Source organism: Gopherus flavomarginatus, chromosome 5 (assembly GCF_025201925.1).
Source record: "Gopherus flavomarginatus isolate rGopFla2 chromosome 5, rGopFla2.mat.asm, whole genome shotgun sequence".
Lineage (NCBI taxonomy): Eukaryota > Metazoa > Chordata > Testudines > Testudinidae > Gopherus > Gopherus flavomarginatus.
Window position 1 is genome coordinate 149,289,395 of NC_066621.1, and position 21,356 is coordinate 149,310,750.

The 21,356-nt window shown below is 41.1% G+C and overlaps 1 protein-coding gene and 1 long non-coding RNA gene across 2 annotated transcripts in view; one reads left to right on the forward strand and one right to left on the reverse strand.

Moving 5' to 3' along the window:
• Nucleotides 1–21,356, reverse strand: part of PSMA3 (proteasome 20S subunit alpha 3) — a 28,942-nt gene that overhangs the window by 7,155 nt on the left and 431 nt on the right. Inside the window, exons 2-7 of the mRNA XM_050952741.1 lie at nt 16,614–16,696; nt 14,543–14,666; nt 12,875–12,976; nt 12,648–12,721; nt 11,909–11,981; nt 5,091–5,156 (exon numbers count right to left, since the gene is read on the reverse strand). Of these exons, the coding sequence (XP_050808698.1) occupies nt 5,091–5,156; nt 11,909–11,981; nt 12,648–12,721; nt 12,875–12,976; nt 14,543–14,666; nt 16,614–16,696 (522 nt within the window). The remainder of the gene's footprint in view (nt 1–5,090; nt 5,157–11,908; nt 11,982–12,647; nt 12,722–12,874; nt 12,977–14,542; nt 14,667–16,613; nt 16,697–21,356) is intronic.
• LOC127050996 (uncharacterized) lies at nt 9,977–13,243 on the forward strand. Its single transcript, XR_007774363.1, has 2 exons — nt 9,977–11,101; nt 12,823–13,243. It is a non-coding gene; the product is annotated as an uncharacterized LOC127050996 (long non-coding RNA).

A 21,356-nucleotide genomic window follows, 5' to 3' on the forward strand; every position in this document is an offset into this window, starting at 1 on the left:
ATCATTTAATTTTTTTCTCCAATCTCCATTATTTTTTCTCATGCTTTTAAAAAATGGCAAAAATAGCATTTCACTGTCCCTGGCTTACCACTGCATAAGAGACCAATTACTTGGATCAGCTGGCAGAAATTTTATTGCATTGAAGTTAGTCACTGGATCAATATAACATTATCTCTCAACTTGAACTGTGCTCTGAATTCAGAAGTAAGAGCATGTGTTAAGCATTCCATGAAAGCTTTAACATTTATAGATTGCAAAGGAATAGTCTATAGCTAAGACAAATAAAGTTAAGACAAATTCTGATATGTATATTTTGGCTGAGCTCCCCTTGGGAAAACTACAGGGTCTGATTGTTGCCGGGTGCAACCCTCCTTAGTGTGAATGTCAGCGTTGCGCACTTTTGTTGAAATTCATCCAGGAACACAGGTGGCCACAGAAAGCCCCCCACTGCAGCAGAACTGTCGTAGTTACACCACATGTGAATGAGTAACTGTTCAGTGGGTGCATGGAAGACACTGTACCTCCTGCACGTGACAGAACTGCCTTCCACAATAGCTTTGCACAGGCCACTACAGAAAGGAGCTTAAGGAATGGAAAGGGGCCTTGGTTACACGTATCCAGTGGGTGTGGCAAGGAATGTTATTAGACCAGTGTGCAGGAATCACAGGGTTTGCTACAGCACCTGCAAAGAGATTATGTATCTGCTCTGGCCGCAGGTGGGATGTTCATTCTGTAACCCCTCCCTCACCCCTACTGTGCCTCAGTTTCCCCATTTTCCAGACAGGAATGATATTGACCTTCCTCTGTAAAACACTGATATTTATAAAGGAAAAGCACTGAGTATTGTTGGCTTTTTTATTTGAGGTTTAAAAGAAATTACCAAACCTAGGACTTCATAGATATATTTTTGTGACTGTTTTTGTCTGATTTCCAGTGACACTTCCCTGTTGTGGATTTAAACTTCCCCTCACAGTGTTTGCAAAGTTTTATATAGGCATCAGGACACGTGATTTATCTAGGGGCCTGATCCTGCAAATTATTACTTGTAGCTGTTACTCATGTGAGTGACCTCATGAAAAGTGGGAGAACTTCTTGTCAAGTGAAAGTTTGCCTGATCTCATGTGTTTGTAAAGTGCTGTATAAATTTACAGAGCTATACGTGTTTCACTGTTATAACCAAAACACTGGAACATTGTATGCGTGGATGAGAATCTGAAGGTGAACTTCACCATGCTACTTTAACTGTCCAAGCTGATCCAGGTAAAAATATCAACAAGACGACGGAATAGGCTATAGGACGTTTAAAGTGATTTGTATTGTTAGTACAAGAGGACGGTAGTATGGGGAATTTGAGTGTTTTTTAAATAATTTGAGCCTTAGTGTCCAGATTTAAAAAGAAACATTTACTTTGATTTGTAAATTGCAGTATTATATTTTACATTCAGATGAGACCTTTACAGATGAATTCCTGTCTGAACATTAAATATCTCAAGCATTTTGCATAAGAGAAAAAGATTCTTCCTGTCTAAAATTTCCCTTCTCTTTCCAAACTACTGCACAGTGCAATCTGTGCTGTTGACCTAGCTGGCTGCTGACTTTCCTGCCCAGAGATGGCTGCATTTCAGTGATGCATTTATATGTATAGTTTGCGAAGCGTGTACTGATCCTTGTGGAAGGAGGTTGTAGGAATAAACAGATAGATACTGCAGATGTGACCTGAAGACAGACCTTCCCTAAGACCCAGCTAGGTACTAGCAGTAGGATGTTGGGAGCGCTTTAGTGGGCTAAGGGCTGCAGTGAAAGCATGGAGGTGATGGCGCACATCCACATATTACCTCGATATTGGTGCTGCACATAACATTTTTTCCATCCACGTGCGGAATGAATTAGAAGGAACAGTGCCTTGCATTACTGTGATAGCACCACCAAACAGCTGGAAGTTCTCTACAGACAATAACAGCCATGTCAATGTGTGTTGGAGATTATTATTTTGTTTGTACTGAATTATTATGCCCCACTGATAAGATCAGACAATATTTGGCGATATAAGGAAGACATTAGCAGGCTACAATCATAGCACTACATACAAAGCAAGCATTATTAATAAACACCCTCAGAAGCAAGGTATGTCACTCAAATGCAGCAAGATGAATTCTACCAATTTATGTATACTGAAATTGACACAGCATTGTTTCTCAGTCAGCATTGTCTTTTAGCCTCTATTTTCAATGCAATGTATGAACATCAGACTAAACTTTTAAGACAAAATCTCTGATCAAATCCATCCTGACATATAGTAGATTAAGTGAAATTTCATTATAAAAATTAAGCAAATTAAGATATAGAAAATAGGCTACATTTTAATGGTGGCTCAAAAAAAATGAAGCATAAACCAGGACCAGATTAAATTCCCATATATATCTAAGAACGGTTAGGTACATTTTCAGATTGTCAAAAAAAAGATGTAGGTGGGAGGTGAAGTGAGCTTTGTTTGTGGTGAATCAGTTTTTTCCTGCTCTTTTAAACAACTCAATAGTACATCTGAGAGTATGAACCTAATGAAACAATGTGTTTGCGTATACAGTGTTTTATGGTAAATAAAGTTAAGTTAGACAAGAGAGCTGGAGAGAAATCAAATTTAAGATCCTAAAACAGTGTTGCAGAAGTTATTAGCATGAGGCACGTTTAAAATCAATTTCAGCACAGTCATCCAAAACAAGGATTAGTTTTACATAACTGTCTAAATGCACATTAAATAAATTTAAATGTTTTGATATGAAAAGACATCACTTAAGTCTCAAGATAATGAGCAATCCATCTGTATTTTGCATTACTGTAACTCCCACAATTTGGAACACTTTCATAAAATACTGGGATACAATTTTTAGTAAGTTTATAACAATTTAATCAGTTACATGGTTGAGCTACTACTGTATTAACAGGAAATTAATACACTATTTAATCAGAGCAGAGCTAAGAGGAGGGAGAAAGGCAGGTTGGTTTCCCTATATCATCAGAGTTTATGGGCAACAGGTTGTATTTTGTATATGATGTTCCACTGTTGACGTAAGAGTTAGTTGCATTTATAGTTTGTTGACTTATAAGAAGTTTCAACAATCCTATCTTACAAGGCGTTTTCTTCTAAAAATAAAATACTTATATGGTATTATAGGAAGATTCAACTGCACTATCATGGAAGAAAACATGCTGAACTGATATAGTTCCTCTGGTCTCATAAGTGTTTAAGAAATTGATAGGTTTCAGGAATTCAACAAAAAGCTGTACAAGAGCTTTTTGCTAAATTGTCTCATACCACCTGGATGTGCCCCAGATAAGCTGGTAAGAGGGAGTTTCAAGATCAAGGCAGGGCTGACAGCTATAAGCCACCAGTATTTTTGAATGCCTCAAATCTAATTTTTTTTTTACACCAAAACTGAACAAGTATAATTGTATTTCTTCATAGTGTTCTGATGTAATTCAGACATATGAACACTATCATGCTTAAGGTGTCTGGACTTTCAGTTTAAATATTTTCATGAAGACTTAGTTGTTGTTAGTCCATTTCACACTGAGAAACACAACAACTAATGAATGAAGGAGTCTATAACTGCAATTTGATTTTTCTCCATTTGCTAGAAGCCACTTTTACCAGTTTTCCACCAAAGCACAGAAAGCCCTGCATAATCTCTAGCACAAGCTAAGCAATCCATTTTTTGCACTCTTAAGTCAAAGGTTGTCCAACATATCCAAGTTATTAGATGAATAATTCGTATTTTACACAATTAACTGACTTCAGGAGCACTACAGAACAAAGGTGTGAATGACTGATATTTGCAGGTTAACTGAGCTCTTTGGGACAGAAAGTCCCAACCTCACCTGTTAACAGTAATAAATTAACATACTGGTTTGTAAGTTTCTTTGCACCCCTGAAACAATTTAAGTAGTTAACACACTCCCTCCCCTCATATGTGGCTCAGCAGCCATTTAATAAATGCAGTTTACCCCACATATTTCTGCTTACTTCACCTATGCTTGGTCTACTAAACCATTTCTCCTGGGATGGATTTGAACTTTCCAGACCTCTGATCAACTTCTAAGTGCTTCTTCTCCCCACCTTCTCCTCATAAAAGAAAATAGATTTCTATAAGAGGTCTCCTTTTACTGCCCCCTCCCCAAATTACACAGGCTTGTGGGGGAAGTTGGGCAGTGTTCCAGTATTGGATCAGTAAAGTTTCAAATCCATCATCTGACTTCAAATGTAAAAAAGGGAGCTTTTACCACTGGAAAGAGGAGATACCTAGTTTTCCAATGGAGCCCTTCATTAGCTTTGGAGGATCTCAAAATCTGATTTCACAGTAATAACATTTATTTTAGGCAATATTTAAAGGTTTTTAAACCTCTCACTTAGAGGCCAGGACAGTTGTATTTATGTGAACCAAACTTCACAGGTGGAGGGGAAAGTTTTAACAAAAACCGTTCTAAAAGTGGTTTGTGTTCTGTATATACTGCATTTGACAGTGTACGTTGGTATACAAGTTTAGCTGGTACTGGTGGTGCAAAACTCACAAGTTACTTTGCCAGTCATCATTAATATAGCCATCCAAGCTCATGTCTATAAAGCTTTTTACGCTACATATCTATATACTGCTTTAAGAAATTCTTAGAAAAAATTATATCCACAGGATATTCTACAAGTATATTGAAAGGGAGCATGACGACTGGCTGGTGCATCACCTGATGAGAACAAACATCTCTGATCTTACTTCTCCACGACAGTATATTTTAGTACAATTCATCGTATTCCTCTGGTCATTCAGTATGGGAAAGAGATGGGGCTGCAGCCCCATTCACTGTTCTTCAGGAGATGTTCCAGTCACAGTGGGCTATAGGGAAATGTTCCTGTACAGAGCAAGTAGCTTCATCTACTTGCTAACCTCCCTCGTGCCAGAATGCACTAACGCCCACTAACCCTTACCTTCAAAAACCTAAAAGTTACAGCACAACAGTGGTAGCTAAGAATATCTGTCTTGAAATGGATTAATACAAAATAATTGGATAGACTGTATATTATATTGTTAATACCATCCTACCTGAAGTTTTTCAATCTCTGTCTTTGCAGCCTGTCTGGCTTTACCAATGGCACACCCCCAATAACCCTATAAAAGCAACAAAAGAAGAGATTAGTTAAAGTTCGGTTATAATCTTTCTTACAGGGAGGGTCTCTTTACTATTCTTTAGTTGGAAGAACTCAGTAAAGTATTGCAGTTTACGATGTAGAATTCAGAGTATACCTGTAGGTAATATTACAGTAACAACAAAACAGCCTTCTCAGTAAATTCCTCAGAACAGAATCCTATTTATACCGATGTTTTAACACAATAAGTGAAACCTCCCAAAAACTTAACAGACGAAGTGGGCGTATTAATATCTTTTATTGGACCAACCTCTGTTTGTGAGAGACAAGCTTTCGAGGTTTACACAGAGCTCTTCTTTAGGACTGGAAATTAACTCGAAGTGTCACTACTTAGCATAAGTAGTTAACACATATTTCAAGGGACCATTCAAGGTGACCCCTGCAGTCATAAGGAGGAAGGGTAGGGGAAACATCTGGGGTGGAAATGGGTGGTGGGGGGAATTGTTAGGGGGTTGCAGATAGTTGTAATAAGCCATGAATCCAGTCTCTCTATTCAGTCCATGATTTTTAGTGTCTAGCAAAGTTATGAATTTAAGCTTCCAGGCTTGTCTTTTGTGAAAGCATTGTGCAAGTTTCCTTTGAGGATGAGAACTGATATAGAATGATCACTTTGTGAAAAGTGTTCACCCATAAGTGATATGACGTTTTTGTCTTTTATCATTTTTCTACATTCGAGAGCATAGTGATTGTCTGGTTTTGACCACGTAGTTGCTATGGGAGCACTCAGTGCACTGGATGAGATACACCACATGTAGCAATAGGCATGTGTAGGACCCATGCATCTTAGAAGATGTGTTGTGGGGAGCGTTGATCATTGTAGCATTGGAGATATATATGCAGGTTTTGCATCTGTGCTCTGGCAGTCTGGTGCCGCTTTGAGCTAGTATGTCCTGGTCTGTGGGGAGTTTGCTTCTGATGAGCTTGAAGAGGTCAGGGGGTTATCTGAAGGCCAGAAGGGGAAATTCAGGAAAAATTTCCTTCAGGGTGGGATTCCCATCAAGTATGGGTTATAGCTATTTGATGGTACCGTGTATGGGTTCCAGTGCATGGTGGCAGGTGACACCTAGGGGTGTGTAGTTGGAGGAGGTTTAAATTCTATGTTGAAGCCGGTTCTCTCGTGATATTTGGATGGTCCATTCCATAATGTGATCTATTTCTCTAGTGGAGTGCACCCCTCCACTGCTACAATGATCAATGCTCCCCACAACACATCTGTCAAGATCAATGGGTCCTCAACATGCCTATCACAATGTAGTGTACTTCATCCAGCACACTAAATGCACAGATAGCAACTATGTGAGTGAAACAAGACAATCACTACATTCTCAAATGTAGGAAAATGACAAAGAGACAAAAATACCCCATCACCCCACCCGTGGGTGAACACTTTTCACAAAGCAATCACTTTATATCTGACCTATCAGTCCTCATCTTCAAAGGAAACTGCACAACACTTTCAAAACATTGGCCTGAGAGCTTAAATTCATAATTTAGCTAGACACTAAAAATAATGGACTGAATAGACACACTAGCCTTATGGTTATTACAATAATTTATATAACCCACTAGTAACTCAGCCCCCAGCTGCTCTCCCCACTCCCTTTTTCCTCCCCCCCATGAATAGAGAGATGTCTGTGGGCCACTTCATCTTGAATGGTCCCTTGAAATGTGTTAACTACTCGTGCTAAACAATCTGTTCTACCTTGTATTTAGCTGTGACACTGAGTACCTTTGCCAGACCTGAAGCAGAGCTCCGTGTGAGCTTGAAAGCTTGTCTCTCTCACCAACAGAAGTTGGTCAAATAAAAGATATTACATCATCCACCTTCTCTCTCTAATATTCTAGGATCAACACGGCTACAACACTGCATACAAAACTAAACATTCCATTTGAATTGCATCATCACTTCCACCCCAAAAACTGTTGTACAGTTTGGCTGTAAAACATATATCCATCTCTGGGAATTAACATACTGTTTTCCCAAAATCTCCCCTCATGCCATCTGTCCTTCCTATCATTCTCCTTTGCATAACTCCCACTGGTGCGTTATCTGCCTTGAAGCATCTTGTATGTTAAAGCCTAGCTGTTCTTACTGATTTTTGTTGGACCCCCAAAACTGCAGCTTTAAAAGAGTTTCACATACTCTGGAGTGTTTTCACAGAATACATTTTCTATATTCCTCATGCTTAGGTGGGAGAGGTGGTCACTAAACATTGGTTTAGTCACAAAGGAAGTATTAATTTCCTAATTTTTGCACTGCAAGCACAGTTGTAAATACAGTGGAGTTTAACCATGTATACCATTTGATGAAGGAAGGAGATATACATCAGTGACTCACCTTCTTATACCTCACAGCACAGAAGTCAAAGTAATACACAGACTACTGAAACACACGGTTGAAATGTCTATGGGTCCACCTAGTCCAGTCTGCCTCTTGACAGTGGCTAGTACCAGATGCTTCAGAAGAAGCAGCCCTATAGTGGACAACTATGGAATAATCTGTCCACAGAGGTACTTTCTTGCTAACCTCACTCATGTTGGCTATGACCTGAAGCATATAGGGTTTACTTCTTTTCTAAAAAAATTAAGTTTTTACCCTTATATAAGCATGAACATTCTCAGTACACAGATATCTAATGTTTGAATCCTAAATCCTTGGATTTAATGATATCCTGTGGCACTGAGTTCCACAGGTTGTGTACAGTTGTATTTGTTTTACCAGTTTTGAATCAGCTTAAAGAAAGGTTTAAATTCCAAGGTCATCTCAGCAACTATTTTAAAAATAGGTACAGCATTTCCGATCCTTCAGTATATTCAGACATGGCATATTCTTATTAACAGAAGACTGGAAAAGGGCAAATATAGTGCCCATCTATAAAAAGGGAAATAAAAACAACCCAGGAAACTACAGACCAGTTAGTTTAACTTCTGTGCCAGGGAAGATAATGGAGCAAGTAATTAAAGAAATCATCTGCAAACACTTGGAAGGTGGTAAGGTGATAGGGGATAGCCAGCATGGTTTTGTAAAGAACAAATCGTGTCAAACTAATCTGATAGCATTCTTTAATAGGATAACGAGCCTTGTGGATAAGGGAGAAGCGGTGGATGTGATATACCTAGACTTTGGTAAGGCATTTGATACGGTCTCGCATGATATTCTTATAGATAAACTAGGAAAGTACAATTTAGATGGGGCTACTATAAGGTGGGTGCATAACTGGCTGGATAACCGTACTCAGAGAGTAGTTATTAATGGCTCCCAATCCTGCTGGAAAGGTATAACAAGTGGGGTTCCGCAGGGGTCTGTTTTGGGACCGGCTCTGTTCAATATCTTCATCAACGATTTAGATGTTGGCATAGAAAGTACTCTTATTAAGTTTGCGGACGATACCAAACTGGGAGGGATTGCAACTGCTTTGGAGGACAGGATCAAAATTCAAAATGATCTGGACAAATTGGAGAAATGGTCTGAGGTAAACAGGATGAAGTTCAATAAAGATAAATGCAAAGTGCTCCACTTAGGAAGGAACAATCAGTTTCACACATACAGAACGGGAAGAGACTGTCTAGGAAGGAGTATGGCAGAAAGAGATCTAGGGGTCATAGTGGACCACAAGCTTAATATGAGTCAACAGTGTGATACTGTTGCTAAAAAAGCAAACGTGATTCTGGGATGCATTAACAGGTGTGTTGTAAACAAGACATGAGAAGTCATTCTTCCGCTCTACTCTGCGCTGGTTAGGCCTCAACTGGAGTATTGTGTCCAGTTCTGGGCACCGCATTTCAAGAAAGATGTGGAGAAATTGGAGAGGGTCCAGAGAAGAGCAACAAGAATGATTAAAGGTCTTGAGAACATGACCTATGAAGGAAGGCTGAAGGAATTGGGTTTGTTTAGTTTGGAAAAGAGAAGACTGAGAGGGGACATGATAGCAGTTTTCAGGTATCTAAAAGGGTGTCATCAGGAGGAGGGAGAAAACTTGTTCACCTTAGCCTCCAATGATAGAACAAGAAGCAATGGGCTTAAACTGCAGCAAGGAAGATTTAGGCTGGACATTAGGAAAAAGTTCCTAACTGTCAGGGTAGTTAAACACTGGAATAGATTGCCTAGGGAAGTTGTGGAATCTCCATCTCTGGAGATATTTAAGAGTAGGTTAGATAAATGTCTATTAGGGATGGTCTAGACAGTATTTGGTCCTGCCATGAGGGCAGGGGACTGGACTCGATGACCTCTCAAGGTCCCTTCCAGTCCTAGAGTCTATGAGATCAGCCACTTCATTCTTAAAGTCCTTCAGAAATCCTGGATGGATGGATGCCATCTAGCACTGGCAACTTGCTACTCTTTTATCAGTTGGTTCCAGCAACTTCTCTTGATACCCACTCTTATCAGGGAATAAAGGTACCTCCACAATATCCTCTGCAGTAAAGACTGATGCAAAGAAACCATTAAGCTTTTCTGCAGTGTCCTGATCCTCCTTAATTGTATCTTTTACACTCTGTCATGCAGTAGACACATAGATTCTCAATGTTTCTTGCTTCTGATACTAAAGAACGTGTTACTTGTTTTTTCAGATCTTTGGCTATTCTTCAAATTTCCATTTTACCTACCATAGTTTCCTAGTCATTTAAAACCTTCTTTACAGAGGCTCTGATGTTCCCTCTGAGTGGCTAGTCCTGTGCATTGAACGAGAAGATTTCCCATAAAAAGCTACTGTAGACATTGATGTGAGATTGTCTAAAACTAGCTAGGAATAGCTAACCAAGACTGTGCTTGTTATGGTTAGTACATATCAATTAGATATTTGCTATAGTAAAATATTTTTACTCAGAGATGTGCTCATTAGGATATGACATGCATCCGACGAAGTAGGTATTCACCCACGAAAGCTCATGCTCCAAAAGTCTATGAAGTGCAACAGGACTCTTTGCTGCTTTTACAGATCCAGATTAACATGGTTACCCCTCTGATATTCATTAGGATAAAATACAAAGTGTGAATACAATATTCACATAGAATCTGACAAGCCCAACTGTCATGCCCAATGTAAGTATTTAAATATATTCAAACAAGACTATGAAAATAAACCATTAGCTGAAATTTCCAAAGTGAAACTGTTGTGCTGCAAAGTTTAAAATTTAACAGTAATCAGTCAATGGTGAAGTAATAGAACACTGACCTAGTATGTATACACCATAGGATACACACACGCTTTAATAGGGCCAATTTCTCAAAGTTTAACACAACTATGGTCACAAGTGAGTGGGAGGAAAAATTTAAACAATACAAATGTGAACTATATTTAGGAGTTGTTTAAGAAAACGTGACAAGATGCCCCCCAATTCCAGTGTCAATAAAGAATGGATTCTTTGGTTAAAAAAAAAAATCCTAATTAAGAAAGAGAAATGCAAGCAGCAATAAAAAAAAATCATAAATCAACAGAAAGGGGAAGTCAACAAGAAAGACTAAAAATTATCAGTTATTAAATACAGGCAATTGACAGGAAAAGCTAAAAGTATAAATGAAAAAAAAGCTACCACCAGTAGGATTAACAAGAAGTAGTAATTTTGTAAATATCAGGAACATAAGAAAACCTAGCACTGGTATCAGTCAGCTATCCAACAGAGATGGAAAAGCTGTTGATAAAGAAGAGGCAGATGTAGTCAGTACATTTCTGCTCTGCATTTGGAAAGAAGCCAGATGATGTATTCACAGCTTACACTGATAATGAAATACTTTCTATTGAAAAATGTGACTAGGGAGGGTGTTAAACAGTATCTTGCATCCAGGAGGAGGTTTAAAAATACTGGCTGATAAGCTCTGGCCCACTGATATTGATATTTAAGGTATCTTGGTGTACTGGGAGAGTTCCACAAGACTGAAAAGAGCTGGCGTGCCAACATTTAGAAAAGGTAAATGGGAGGACCCAGGTAACCATATGCCTTTTTAAGCAGATGCAACTTTAATTCCTAATATAAATATATATCTAGGTTGCAACTGAAAACTAAGTCAGGAAATTCAGATCAAGGCTGAGAGACTATCCTTAGCTATCCACACTTTGAAAGATTTCCTTGCCTTACAAATGATCTTACTAAATACATCCTCAGGGATACAAAATGTGCAAGGCTTTGCTGTTACAGTAGTACTACACTTCCTGCTGTTGTCTATGGTCTTGTATTGTCCTGTTTGTTCTTTAGCTGACTATTCAGAGATAGCCCTGTCAAGCATTATGATTTACAAGAGATGTGTCTGTCCTGACCTGACATTATTAAAGCAGTGTCTTAAGGGAGTCTACTTGGCGGTAACTATTAGTAGGTGGGACTCTTACTACAGTGCCACACACTTTGTGTGTCAGAGTCCCATCCACTAATACGTGACTTCAGAAGACAGAACAAATAAAGTGTTGTGCTGGGTTTCTGACTCATTTAGCAGAGGGGTTTAACAGACAAGCTACTTTTCCAAAAAAGGTCCTTGACACCCATCTTTAACAAATAAGTGTGAGAAACGCTGTCAATTACAATTAACAGTGATTTTGAAGAGGTCTATCTTAAGAGTACTTAGCTTGCAAACAGACAAGCCACACCAATGCCATACAACACTACCAGTTCAACTGTCATCCAGCAATAGTGACCACTGTCCAAAGAGAAAATCCTATATTCCATGACTCTATTAGGAACTATTAGGTCAGAAGATATTTGAGGCTATTTCAAAATACTCACATATGAAACACCTGATGGGTCAATCATGTAAAGCTGAGCACCATCATCCTCATCGTAAGACCCTAACATGAAACTGAATAAAGAAAACAAGATATTAGAAGACAGGTTACGCATGGTGCTACAAAAATCACACAAAATTACAAAGATTAATTATACTGCCTTGGGCTTTTTTGCACACAATAGACAACAAGGTCTCATCATTGCTCTTGCAGTGAAACCTCCACTATACACTACCTTCCAACAAGAAACTCATCTTAACCTTTTGGGTACCTTCATCCCCAAAGCTGTCAGTACAATTTTGCTCAACCTATAGCTAAAGGTCGTCTTTCTTAAGTCACTGACTTATTGGTCCCTTAGATTGTCATTTAAGATAAAGAGCACTGAATTTACAATGCCTCACTTAGCTACAGGGCTGGAGAAGTAAATTTTCAAATGACAATTTTGCTTTTGTGATTCCCTTGGAAGTTACCACCACAAGCATCTCAGTTTTAAAATTTAGGAATAATTAGATATTTTACGTAGTAATCAAATGCATCTTTACACAGACATATGAGATCTTTACCTAAAGTCCTCCTCAATATTACAAATATAATTACATTTGTTTTAAGAGATATACACACACACACACCCCACCCACCCAAGGTGAAAAATTATCTTATAAATACACAAGAGAAAATCTATCTATTGTGCACTGAATAAAAATTCTTACAATCAAGCACAAGTAGTTAAAAACTTATACCTGCAGCCAAAAGGTCTGACAGCACTGTATAGTGTGTAGGCATGTACATACATGGCCACTCTGTCGGCAAGATGCTAGGGGGGGAAAAAAGGGAGGAGTTTTAGAACTTTTAATTTAATGAAATAAACATGCCTCAAGTAAAACAATTCAAAACAGGCTACCTTCCTCGTTACAGGATCTAAGGAAACCTAAAGAATGAATTTGTGCTAAAAGCACCAGTTACTTACCTTCAATGGAATATTATATCCATAGTTGGATCTAAAGTTAGAAGCTTCTTCTCTAGCTATGTCTGCCAAAGAACGAGCATCTGCCAGGAGTCCTGCTACTGCCTGAAATGAAGAGCATCACCGGCTAAAGTCAACACTCAGATAAATTACCCTATTTCTTGCAAGGTAATTGACAAACTTTAGACAACGTCTAATTCTGTTACTGTGACTTAAACAGGTTTTTAATGCACCATACATCTGCCCTTTCAAAACTGACCAAACCAGACTTTACACCTGTCAACAAGCTGAAAAAAACTTTTTAAAATTATTCAAACACACACATAATTGATGTGTTATTGTAAACCGCATAAAATAAAGGTATACTTTTAAGATCTGACTTCTATGTAAGCTATAAGGTTAACTTAATATAAAAAAAAACGAGAACATGGAAAAAAGACAAGCACCCTTAACAGTATATTATATATGTTCCCCTCTGGATTTTAAGATTTCCTGAACTGCATCAACACCTACCTTCTTCTGGCAGCATTAAGCAGATTGCTCCTGCAACTGTACTCTCCATGACTAGTGGTGCAGCTTCAAGCAGTTCTACTAGCATAGTTCCCACTTGATGTTTAGGACCCTACCAAATTCACAGCCGTGAAAAATGCATCACGGACTGTGAAATCTGGTGTCTACCGTGAAATCTGGTCTTTTGTGTACTTTTACGCTATCTATACAGATTTCAAGGGGGAGACCAGTGTTACTCAAACTGGGGGTCCCAATCCATGAAAGGGTTATTGGAGGGGAAGGTATTGCCACCCTTACTTCTGCGCTGCCTTCAGAGATAGGTGGCCTGAGAGTGGTGGCTACTGGCCAGGTTCCCAGCTCTCAAGGCAGCACCCCACCAGCAGCAGAGCAGAAGTAAGGGTGGCAATACCATACCATGCCACCTTTATTTCTATGCTGCTGCCTTCAGAGTAAGGTCAGGACTCTTACAGTTATAACACCGTGAAATTTCAGATTTAAATATCATGACATTTATTATTTTTAAAATCCTATGACCATGAAATTGACCAAAATGGACCCTGAATTTGGTAGAGCCCTACTGATGTTACTGACATTACTACTGGGGACAGGTCAGTAGCCCATGATATTTGGTCCCTTTATACCAGCCATTATAGCATCCTGCTCCTTCCGTCCCATGCCCCTTTCAAAAGAAGGTAAGAATATCTTATATGTTAGTACTGTTGTTGTGTGTGCTGCTATTCTTAGAAAATGTGATTTATGATATGGGTAACAAGAAGCTGCTTTCTTAATATTTAGTTTATGTATATTCCTGCTTTCATTGGAGCATGTTTTAATGCACATAGAAAAAAGAAACCAGAGGAAGTTAACTCTAGAATGAGTAAATATCACAGATCAGCCTCCTATTTTACTGTGAGATTTTGTTTGTACGTGAACAGGTTTATACATATACCCACAAACAGGACTAAAAGTGCATACACAGAATTGAGAATCAGATTTGTCTAAATGTCCCTTGACTTTTCTCTGACTACAAGTTTAGAAGCGTTGGGATATAGTACGTCAAAAGCTATTTAATATTGGCTATCTTTATGCAATGGACTATCCATTTTCTGTGACGTTTTCCTAATTCATAGGAGAAAAGCAAAAAGTGTTGCAGCACCTCACCATTCCAACATGTCGATCAACATTGAAGAGACGTTTATTGGAACCTTCTTCATAAAGCTTGGACAAGACTAGTTTTTCTACTCCAAAGACAACGCCATCTTTGCATCTTATGCCAATTGCTGTACTGAAAGACAAGAAGAGTAAGATTTTTTTTAAAACAAAAAACCCACTAAATCAGTAGGACTGGGGTTGGAAAGTTATTTTAGCATTTCTTTATCAAAGTTAAATAGGTGCAGGACTGAAGTACAAGACAGCTTAATTTAAAGTGAGGTACATCTGCGCCATGATTTCACTGATGTCTTGAAGACGGGGAGGAAAAGAGTAAGACCCACTGAAGTTACCCAGTGTTTCCATAAGAAAGTGGCACCACATTTCCCTTTTTCCCCACCCTACTCAAGGAAGTTTTTGCACACACTCTGTACATCTAGAACTAAATAGTTTGAGGGACGTGGGTGGGGAGCAGTTCTCCCTTCAAACCTGCAGGTTTCCTATAGTTTTGAAGTGGGAGCATCTACATGGATGTGTTATTTTCCTTCAATCCCCCTCTCCCCCAATAAGCACATAATCATAAAAATAGGAACACGGCTCCTGAGAGTGCCCAGGCAGTGGCACAAGTATCTCAAGAATTTGTTGTCATCACTAAGTTAGGATGGCCATGGCCCCTACCTACTCCGTAAGGAAGAGGTTCTCACATTGGGGAGCACAGAATGAATTCTGGGACGGCGTGAGAAGCAGTGTTGCCTTCAGAGCTGGAAGCCAGAGAATAGCAGCTACTGGCCAGGCATCCAGCTCTGAAGACAGCACCGCCACCAGCAGCAGCAGAGAAGTAAGCGTGGCAATGCCATACCATGCCAATGTTACTTCACTGCTGCTCGTGACCGTGTTGCCTTCACAGCTGGGTACCTGGCCAGCAGCCGCCACTCTCCACTCTGCCTTCAGAGTTGGGCAGCCATATATGTATTTGTGTGGTGAGAGCGGGAGGTGTAAACTACTACAGTGAAGGGGCTTGATCAAATAAGTTTGAGAACCACTGCCATAAAGTGCAACACTGACAAGGTCCCTCCTCCCTCCACAGGGCTAAATCATGTCCTCTGAGTGCCTAACATTAAAGTATCTAGACACATCAAAAAGTCTTACCGACCAAGTGAATGAAGAAGAGAAGATAAATCACTAGAACATGTACTTCAGTGAAATTAAATAGTTCTTACTAATTGAGAATTAGTACAAAATAGTTTTGGATGCATATTTAAGATTTATAGACCATTCCACCATTACTTTTAGGATGGTATTACAGATAGTAAGAGATCTTTAAAAGCATTTGATGAAGATATTAGATATTCATACTAGCTGGAGTACCACACAGATTTATTTTGAACTACATTATTTCTATTGCAATAGTATCCAGAGACCTGGATCAAGACCAGTTACTGTACAAACACAGGATGATCCAATCCAAAGCTCAAAGCAATTTATCTGCATTTACTAGTCAACACAAAAGAGTATTTACATGTTTATAGCTGTCACCTGGCATATGCCTGAACGAACATATGTAATCTTAGGGAGGCTGACGTTCTGGTTTTAGCCAAACCATCATTCTTTAAGAAACTGGCAACAGCCAGTGAGATTACTACAGACCTGTGTGGTCCTGAGCAAGTTATTTGACTTCTCAGTGCCTCAATTCACCATCTCTAAAATGGCCTTTTTGGTATTTATATAGCCTATTACCATAATAGATGAGCACTTTACATATATTAAGGACCTATGCAATCAGCTTTTGCCCCAAAGTATGAGATTTTATTACACCTAGCAAACATGAATCATTTACTACCTTCTTTTGCAGTCTCTCAAAACATGCCTTTATCATTTTTGTTCCTCCGAACTATTGAACAAATAAGGACGATTACACTCCCTTTATATTTAATCTGAAGAGCTTCCTGAAAGGAACAGTCACAAAATTGCTTATTTCAGGAGTACAATTTTCTTTGCAATACGATCTTAGCTATCTGCCCTAATCACATTTCTCTTGCCCTTTTTAAAGAAATCTGAAGTATAAAACAGACATTTCTCTTACCTACTATTCTCCACAGCCTTCATAGCATATTCAACTTGAAATACTCTGCCATCTGGAGAGAATGTGGAAGCTGACAGGTCATACTGTAAAGGAAGAAAACAAACTACTCAGCATAAAAAGAGTTACAAATAGAACCCACACAGTGGTAGTACTAAGCTATTTTTCTATGCAAAGTCTTAAAGTGAGTCTCTGGAGAAAATCTATGTAAGAACATAAGAACAGTCATACTGGGTCAGATCAAAGGTCCATCTAGCCCAGTATCCTGTCTTCCAACAGCGGCGAATGACAGGTGCCCTAGAGGGAATAAACAGAATAGGTAATTATCAAGTGATCCATCCTGTCACTTATTCCCAGCTTCTGGCAAACAGACTAGGGACACCATCTCCACCCATCCTGGCTAATAGCCACTGATGGACCTATCCTCCATAAACTTATCTAGTTCTTTTTTGAACCCTGTTACAGTTTTGGCCTTCACAACATCCTCTGGCAAGGAGTTCCACAGGCTGACTGTGTGCTGTGTGAAAAAAATACTTCCTTTTGTTTGTTTTAAACCTGCTGCCTGTTAATTTCATTGGTGACCCCTAGTTCTTGTGTTATGAGGAGGAGTAAATAACACATCCTTATTAACTTTCTCCAAACCAGTCATGTTTTTATAGACCTCTATCATATCCCACTTACTCATCTCTTTTCCAAGCTGAAAAGTCTGGGTCTTATTAATCTCTCCTCATATGGAAGCTGTCCCATACCTCTAATAATTTTTGTTGCCCTTTTCTGAACCTTTTCCAATTCCAATATTTTTTTGAGATCGGGCAACTACATCCACACACAGTATTCAAGCTGCGGGCATATCATGGATTTATAGAGGCAATATGATATTTTCTATCTTATTATCTATCCCTTTCTTAATGATTCCCAACATTCTGTTCACTTTTTTGACTGCTGCTGCACAATGAGTGTGTTTTCAGAGAACTATCCACAGTGATTCCAAGATCTCTTCCCTGAGTGGTAACAGCTAATTTAGACCATTTTATGTGTACAGTTGGGATTGTTTTTCAATATGCTTTACTTTGTATTTATCAACACTGAATGTCATCTGCCATTTTGTTGCCCAGTCACCCAGTTTTGTAAGATCCTTTTGCAGCTCTTTGCAGTCTGCTTGGGACTTAACTATCTTGAGTAGTTTTGTATTATCTGCAAATTTTGCCACCTTACTGTTTACCCCCTTTTCCAGATCATTTATGAATATGTTGAATAAGACTGGTCCCAATGGAGATCCCAGGAGACACACCACTATTTAGACTCTTTCCATTCTGAAAACTGACCATTTTATCTTAACGTGTAAGAATGGTTCACTCAAATTGGTATTTACTTCATGTGAATAAAGGGGGCAGTACTTTTAGAAAAACCAGAGACAGTTCCCTTTTAGTGAAAGTATATAAACTCAAAGTAAATTAGTAAACTCAATGTTGGTTTGCTTAGTTTTTAAAAAAAGCTCTTGCTTCAGTGATATTCGTTCCATAATTCAAACCTATTAAGGAACCTTAAATTCCAAACAGTAGCATAATGAGTAAGGCTTCACAGACATAGTATTAACCATACAAAAAGTTCCTATTTTTTAGTACAATGTGACTTATTTTGATACTTAGAATAGCATTAGTACTTTTCTCTTCCACTTTGCTTTCCATATGATGATCTCCAAGCACTTCTCACACTAACGTTTAAGCCTTTCCACAAACCAGGGCTTCATCTCTGGTACCTAGGCAATGTGTACAGCAGAATGTGAGAGAGGTCAGTGGGCATCTGAGTGATGTCGGTGAACAGTGCTGCCTGCTGGCCAAATAGGTATAGCACTAACTGAGCTCTGCTTGTAACTGCATTATCCTTGGTCCAAGGAAATTCAGGGTATATCTACACCCATCCTTCCTCACCACATTTCAGAGCCTGGGTGGAAACATCTACACTGCTATTTTTAGCAGGCTCTAAAACTCTCTGCCATAGTTGTGGGGTGTTTTTGCAGTGTAGACAGACCCTCAGTCATCTCAGTAGTGTGGAGTTTGCACATGCCTGGTGCAGCGAGGGGCAGAAGAATAAAAAAGTAGATGTTTCATGAAAGCACCTAACTATTATGAATATGCAGGTTTAACCCAGACCTTCCCTTGTTCCCAGAAAACAGTTTTCAGGTCTGATTCCATTCTTAAACGAACAGGGAACTGCCAACAAGTGACAGATCATCTTCTCACTGAGCCATAGGCTAGGTCTACACTAACACTTTTGCTGGTAAAACTTTTATCTGTCGGAGGGTGAAAAAAATCACGCTCCTCACCGACATCAGTTTCATCAACAAAAGCGCGGTGAGGACAGCGCTAAGTCAGCGGGAGATATAGCTACCGCCACTCAGTGGGGGTGGTTTAAATTATCCCAACGGGAAAGCTCTCTCTGGTCAGCATAATGAGGCTACAGCTGTGCCACTGTAAGGTCTGTAGCATACCAGTGTCTCTCAAATGCAGCCACAACCTTCTGGGTGGTGACTGGGGGGGGGGAGAGGGGAGCACGGCGGAGCAGCCTCTCCCATAGGGCCGCCAGCAGGGATTGGTCCCAGCCCCATTCTGAAGCCACAAATACTGTTAGGATCAAGCGACCTGTGTGAGTTCCCCACCTTCCCAGGGGCAGTGGGGATTGGGCTTTAGCTCTGAGGTGGTGGGCGGTAGGCTTCATCCTCCAGTGGCAGGGCTTTGTGCTCTGGCCTTGGGCACATTCCCCCCACGTCACTCCTGATTCCTGCTGCCCCCTCCAGCCCCCAGCCGGACCCCGTGATCCAGCCCTGAACTCACCCGCCATCGCCCCAACCCCCGCTACCTCTTTCAGCCCCCTATCCAGTCCCCCATTACCCCTGGCCATCTTTACTCACCTCCCCATCAAGGGTTTAATTTGCTCCCCAGTTTGTTGGGGATCAGGAAGTCTGCTGTGAAAAGTGATATTGACAAATATACAAATATCACTTTTCTCAGTGGCAGACTTACTAGATAGCAAATTAAAAAAAAAAAATCAACCATAAAAAGCAAAACACACAGAAAGCACCGTATTTGTGTTTCTATTCTGTTTCAGCCGAATAAAGATTAGAGACAACTGTACATTATTTTTATTAGAGTCTGAAAAAAACCCTGCATAAATAAATTACAATGATTTGGGCATGTATATGTACATATTTATTTATTTTTCCTAAAATTAATTAAGTATTTTAGGAAAAACTGTAAGAGCGGCCACCAGCTCTTCCTGGTAGCCTCTCTCTGAAGCCACCAAAATATTTGTTGTGAGAACCCCTAGGCATAACCATGCCATAGTCTCATGTACTTACTGCCTTAGCCTGGGTCAGAGTGGCAGAGGCCCTTGTTAAGCACCAGTTAAGTCTGCATATCCATAGAAAAAAGCATCTACCATAAGTTAAATGGCACGTTCCCAGCCACAACTTCCCCAGTTCATTGACAACATGCATCTGAACATGGAGAGGGGCATCCTGAATCTCTCCCTGCAGATGAGGTGCACCCTATTCAATCTTGGCAGCGACTGGAGGAGGGGGCATCAAGGGGCTGAGAAGAGTACATCCGTGCCCTGGGGCTGGACAGAGGGCCCCCATCGCTCCACTACCTCCATCATCCCCTTCCCTCCTCCTCTTAGTGCCCCATCTCCCCCCAGCACCCCAATTCACCTCACTTCCTATAGCCCCACACACTCCTCCTCCCAGAGCACCCACCCATCCAGACCAAGTCTCCCCCAGGGTCCCCTGCACCCATTCTCCCGACTGTCTAGATAGGACCCCCCCGCATCCTCTCTTCTCACACCCTAGTGTAGTGGCTCTCAAGCTCCACCCCGGGCTGAAGCCCTGAATTTTTTAAAACATGTTAGGCAGAACAGACCTCAGGGGGAAAAAGTTGAGTACCCCTTGGCCTAGACCCCCACCTCCCTCCCCCTGATCCCTAGAGACCCCTCTCCCCTAGCTCCTTCCCCCGCTGCCCACCCCCTTCTCCTCCCCGTGCCCCCTAGAGCCCCCCATCCCTTCCCTAGCTCCTACTCCCGCTGCCCATCCCCTTCTCCTCCCCGTGCCCCCTAGAGCCCCTCATCCCTCCCCTAGCTCCTTCCCCCGCTGCCCACCCCCTTCTCCTCCCCGTGCCCCCTAGAGCCCCCCATCCCTCCCCTAGCTCCTACCCCCGCTGCCCACCCCCTTCTCCTCCCCGTGCCCCCTAGAGCCCCCCATCCCTCCCCTAGCTCCTACCCCCGCTGCCCACCCCCTAGATCCCCATCCCCTTCTCCTCCCTATGCCCCCTAGAGCCCCCCATCCCTCCCCTAGCTCCTTCCCCCGCTGCCCACCCCCTTCTCCTCCCCGTGCCCCCTAGAGCCCCTCATCCCTCCCCTAGCTCCTTCCCCCGCTGCCCACCCCCTTCTCCTCCCCGTGCCCCCTAGAGCCCCCCATCCCTCCCCTAGCTCCTTCCCCCGCTGCCCACCCCCTTCTCCTCCCCGTGCCCCCTAGAGCCCCTCATCCCTCCCCTAGCTCCTTCCCCCGCTGCCCACCCCCTTCTCCTCCCCGTGCCCCCTAGAGCCCCCCATCCCTCCCCTAGCTCCTTCCCCCGCTGCCCACCCCCGTGCCCCCTAGAGCCCCCCATCCCTCCCCTAGCTCCTTCCCCCGCTGCCCACCCCCGTGCCCCCTAGAGCCCCCCATCCCTCCCCTAGCTCCTTCCCCCGCTGCCC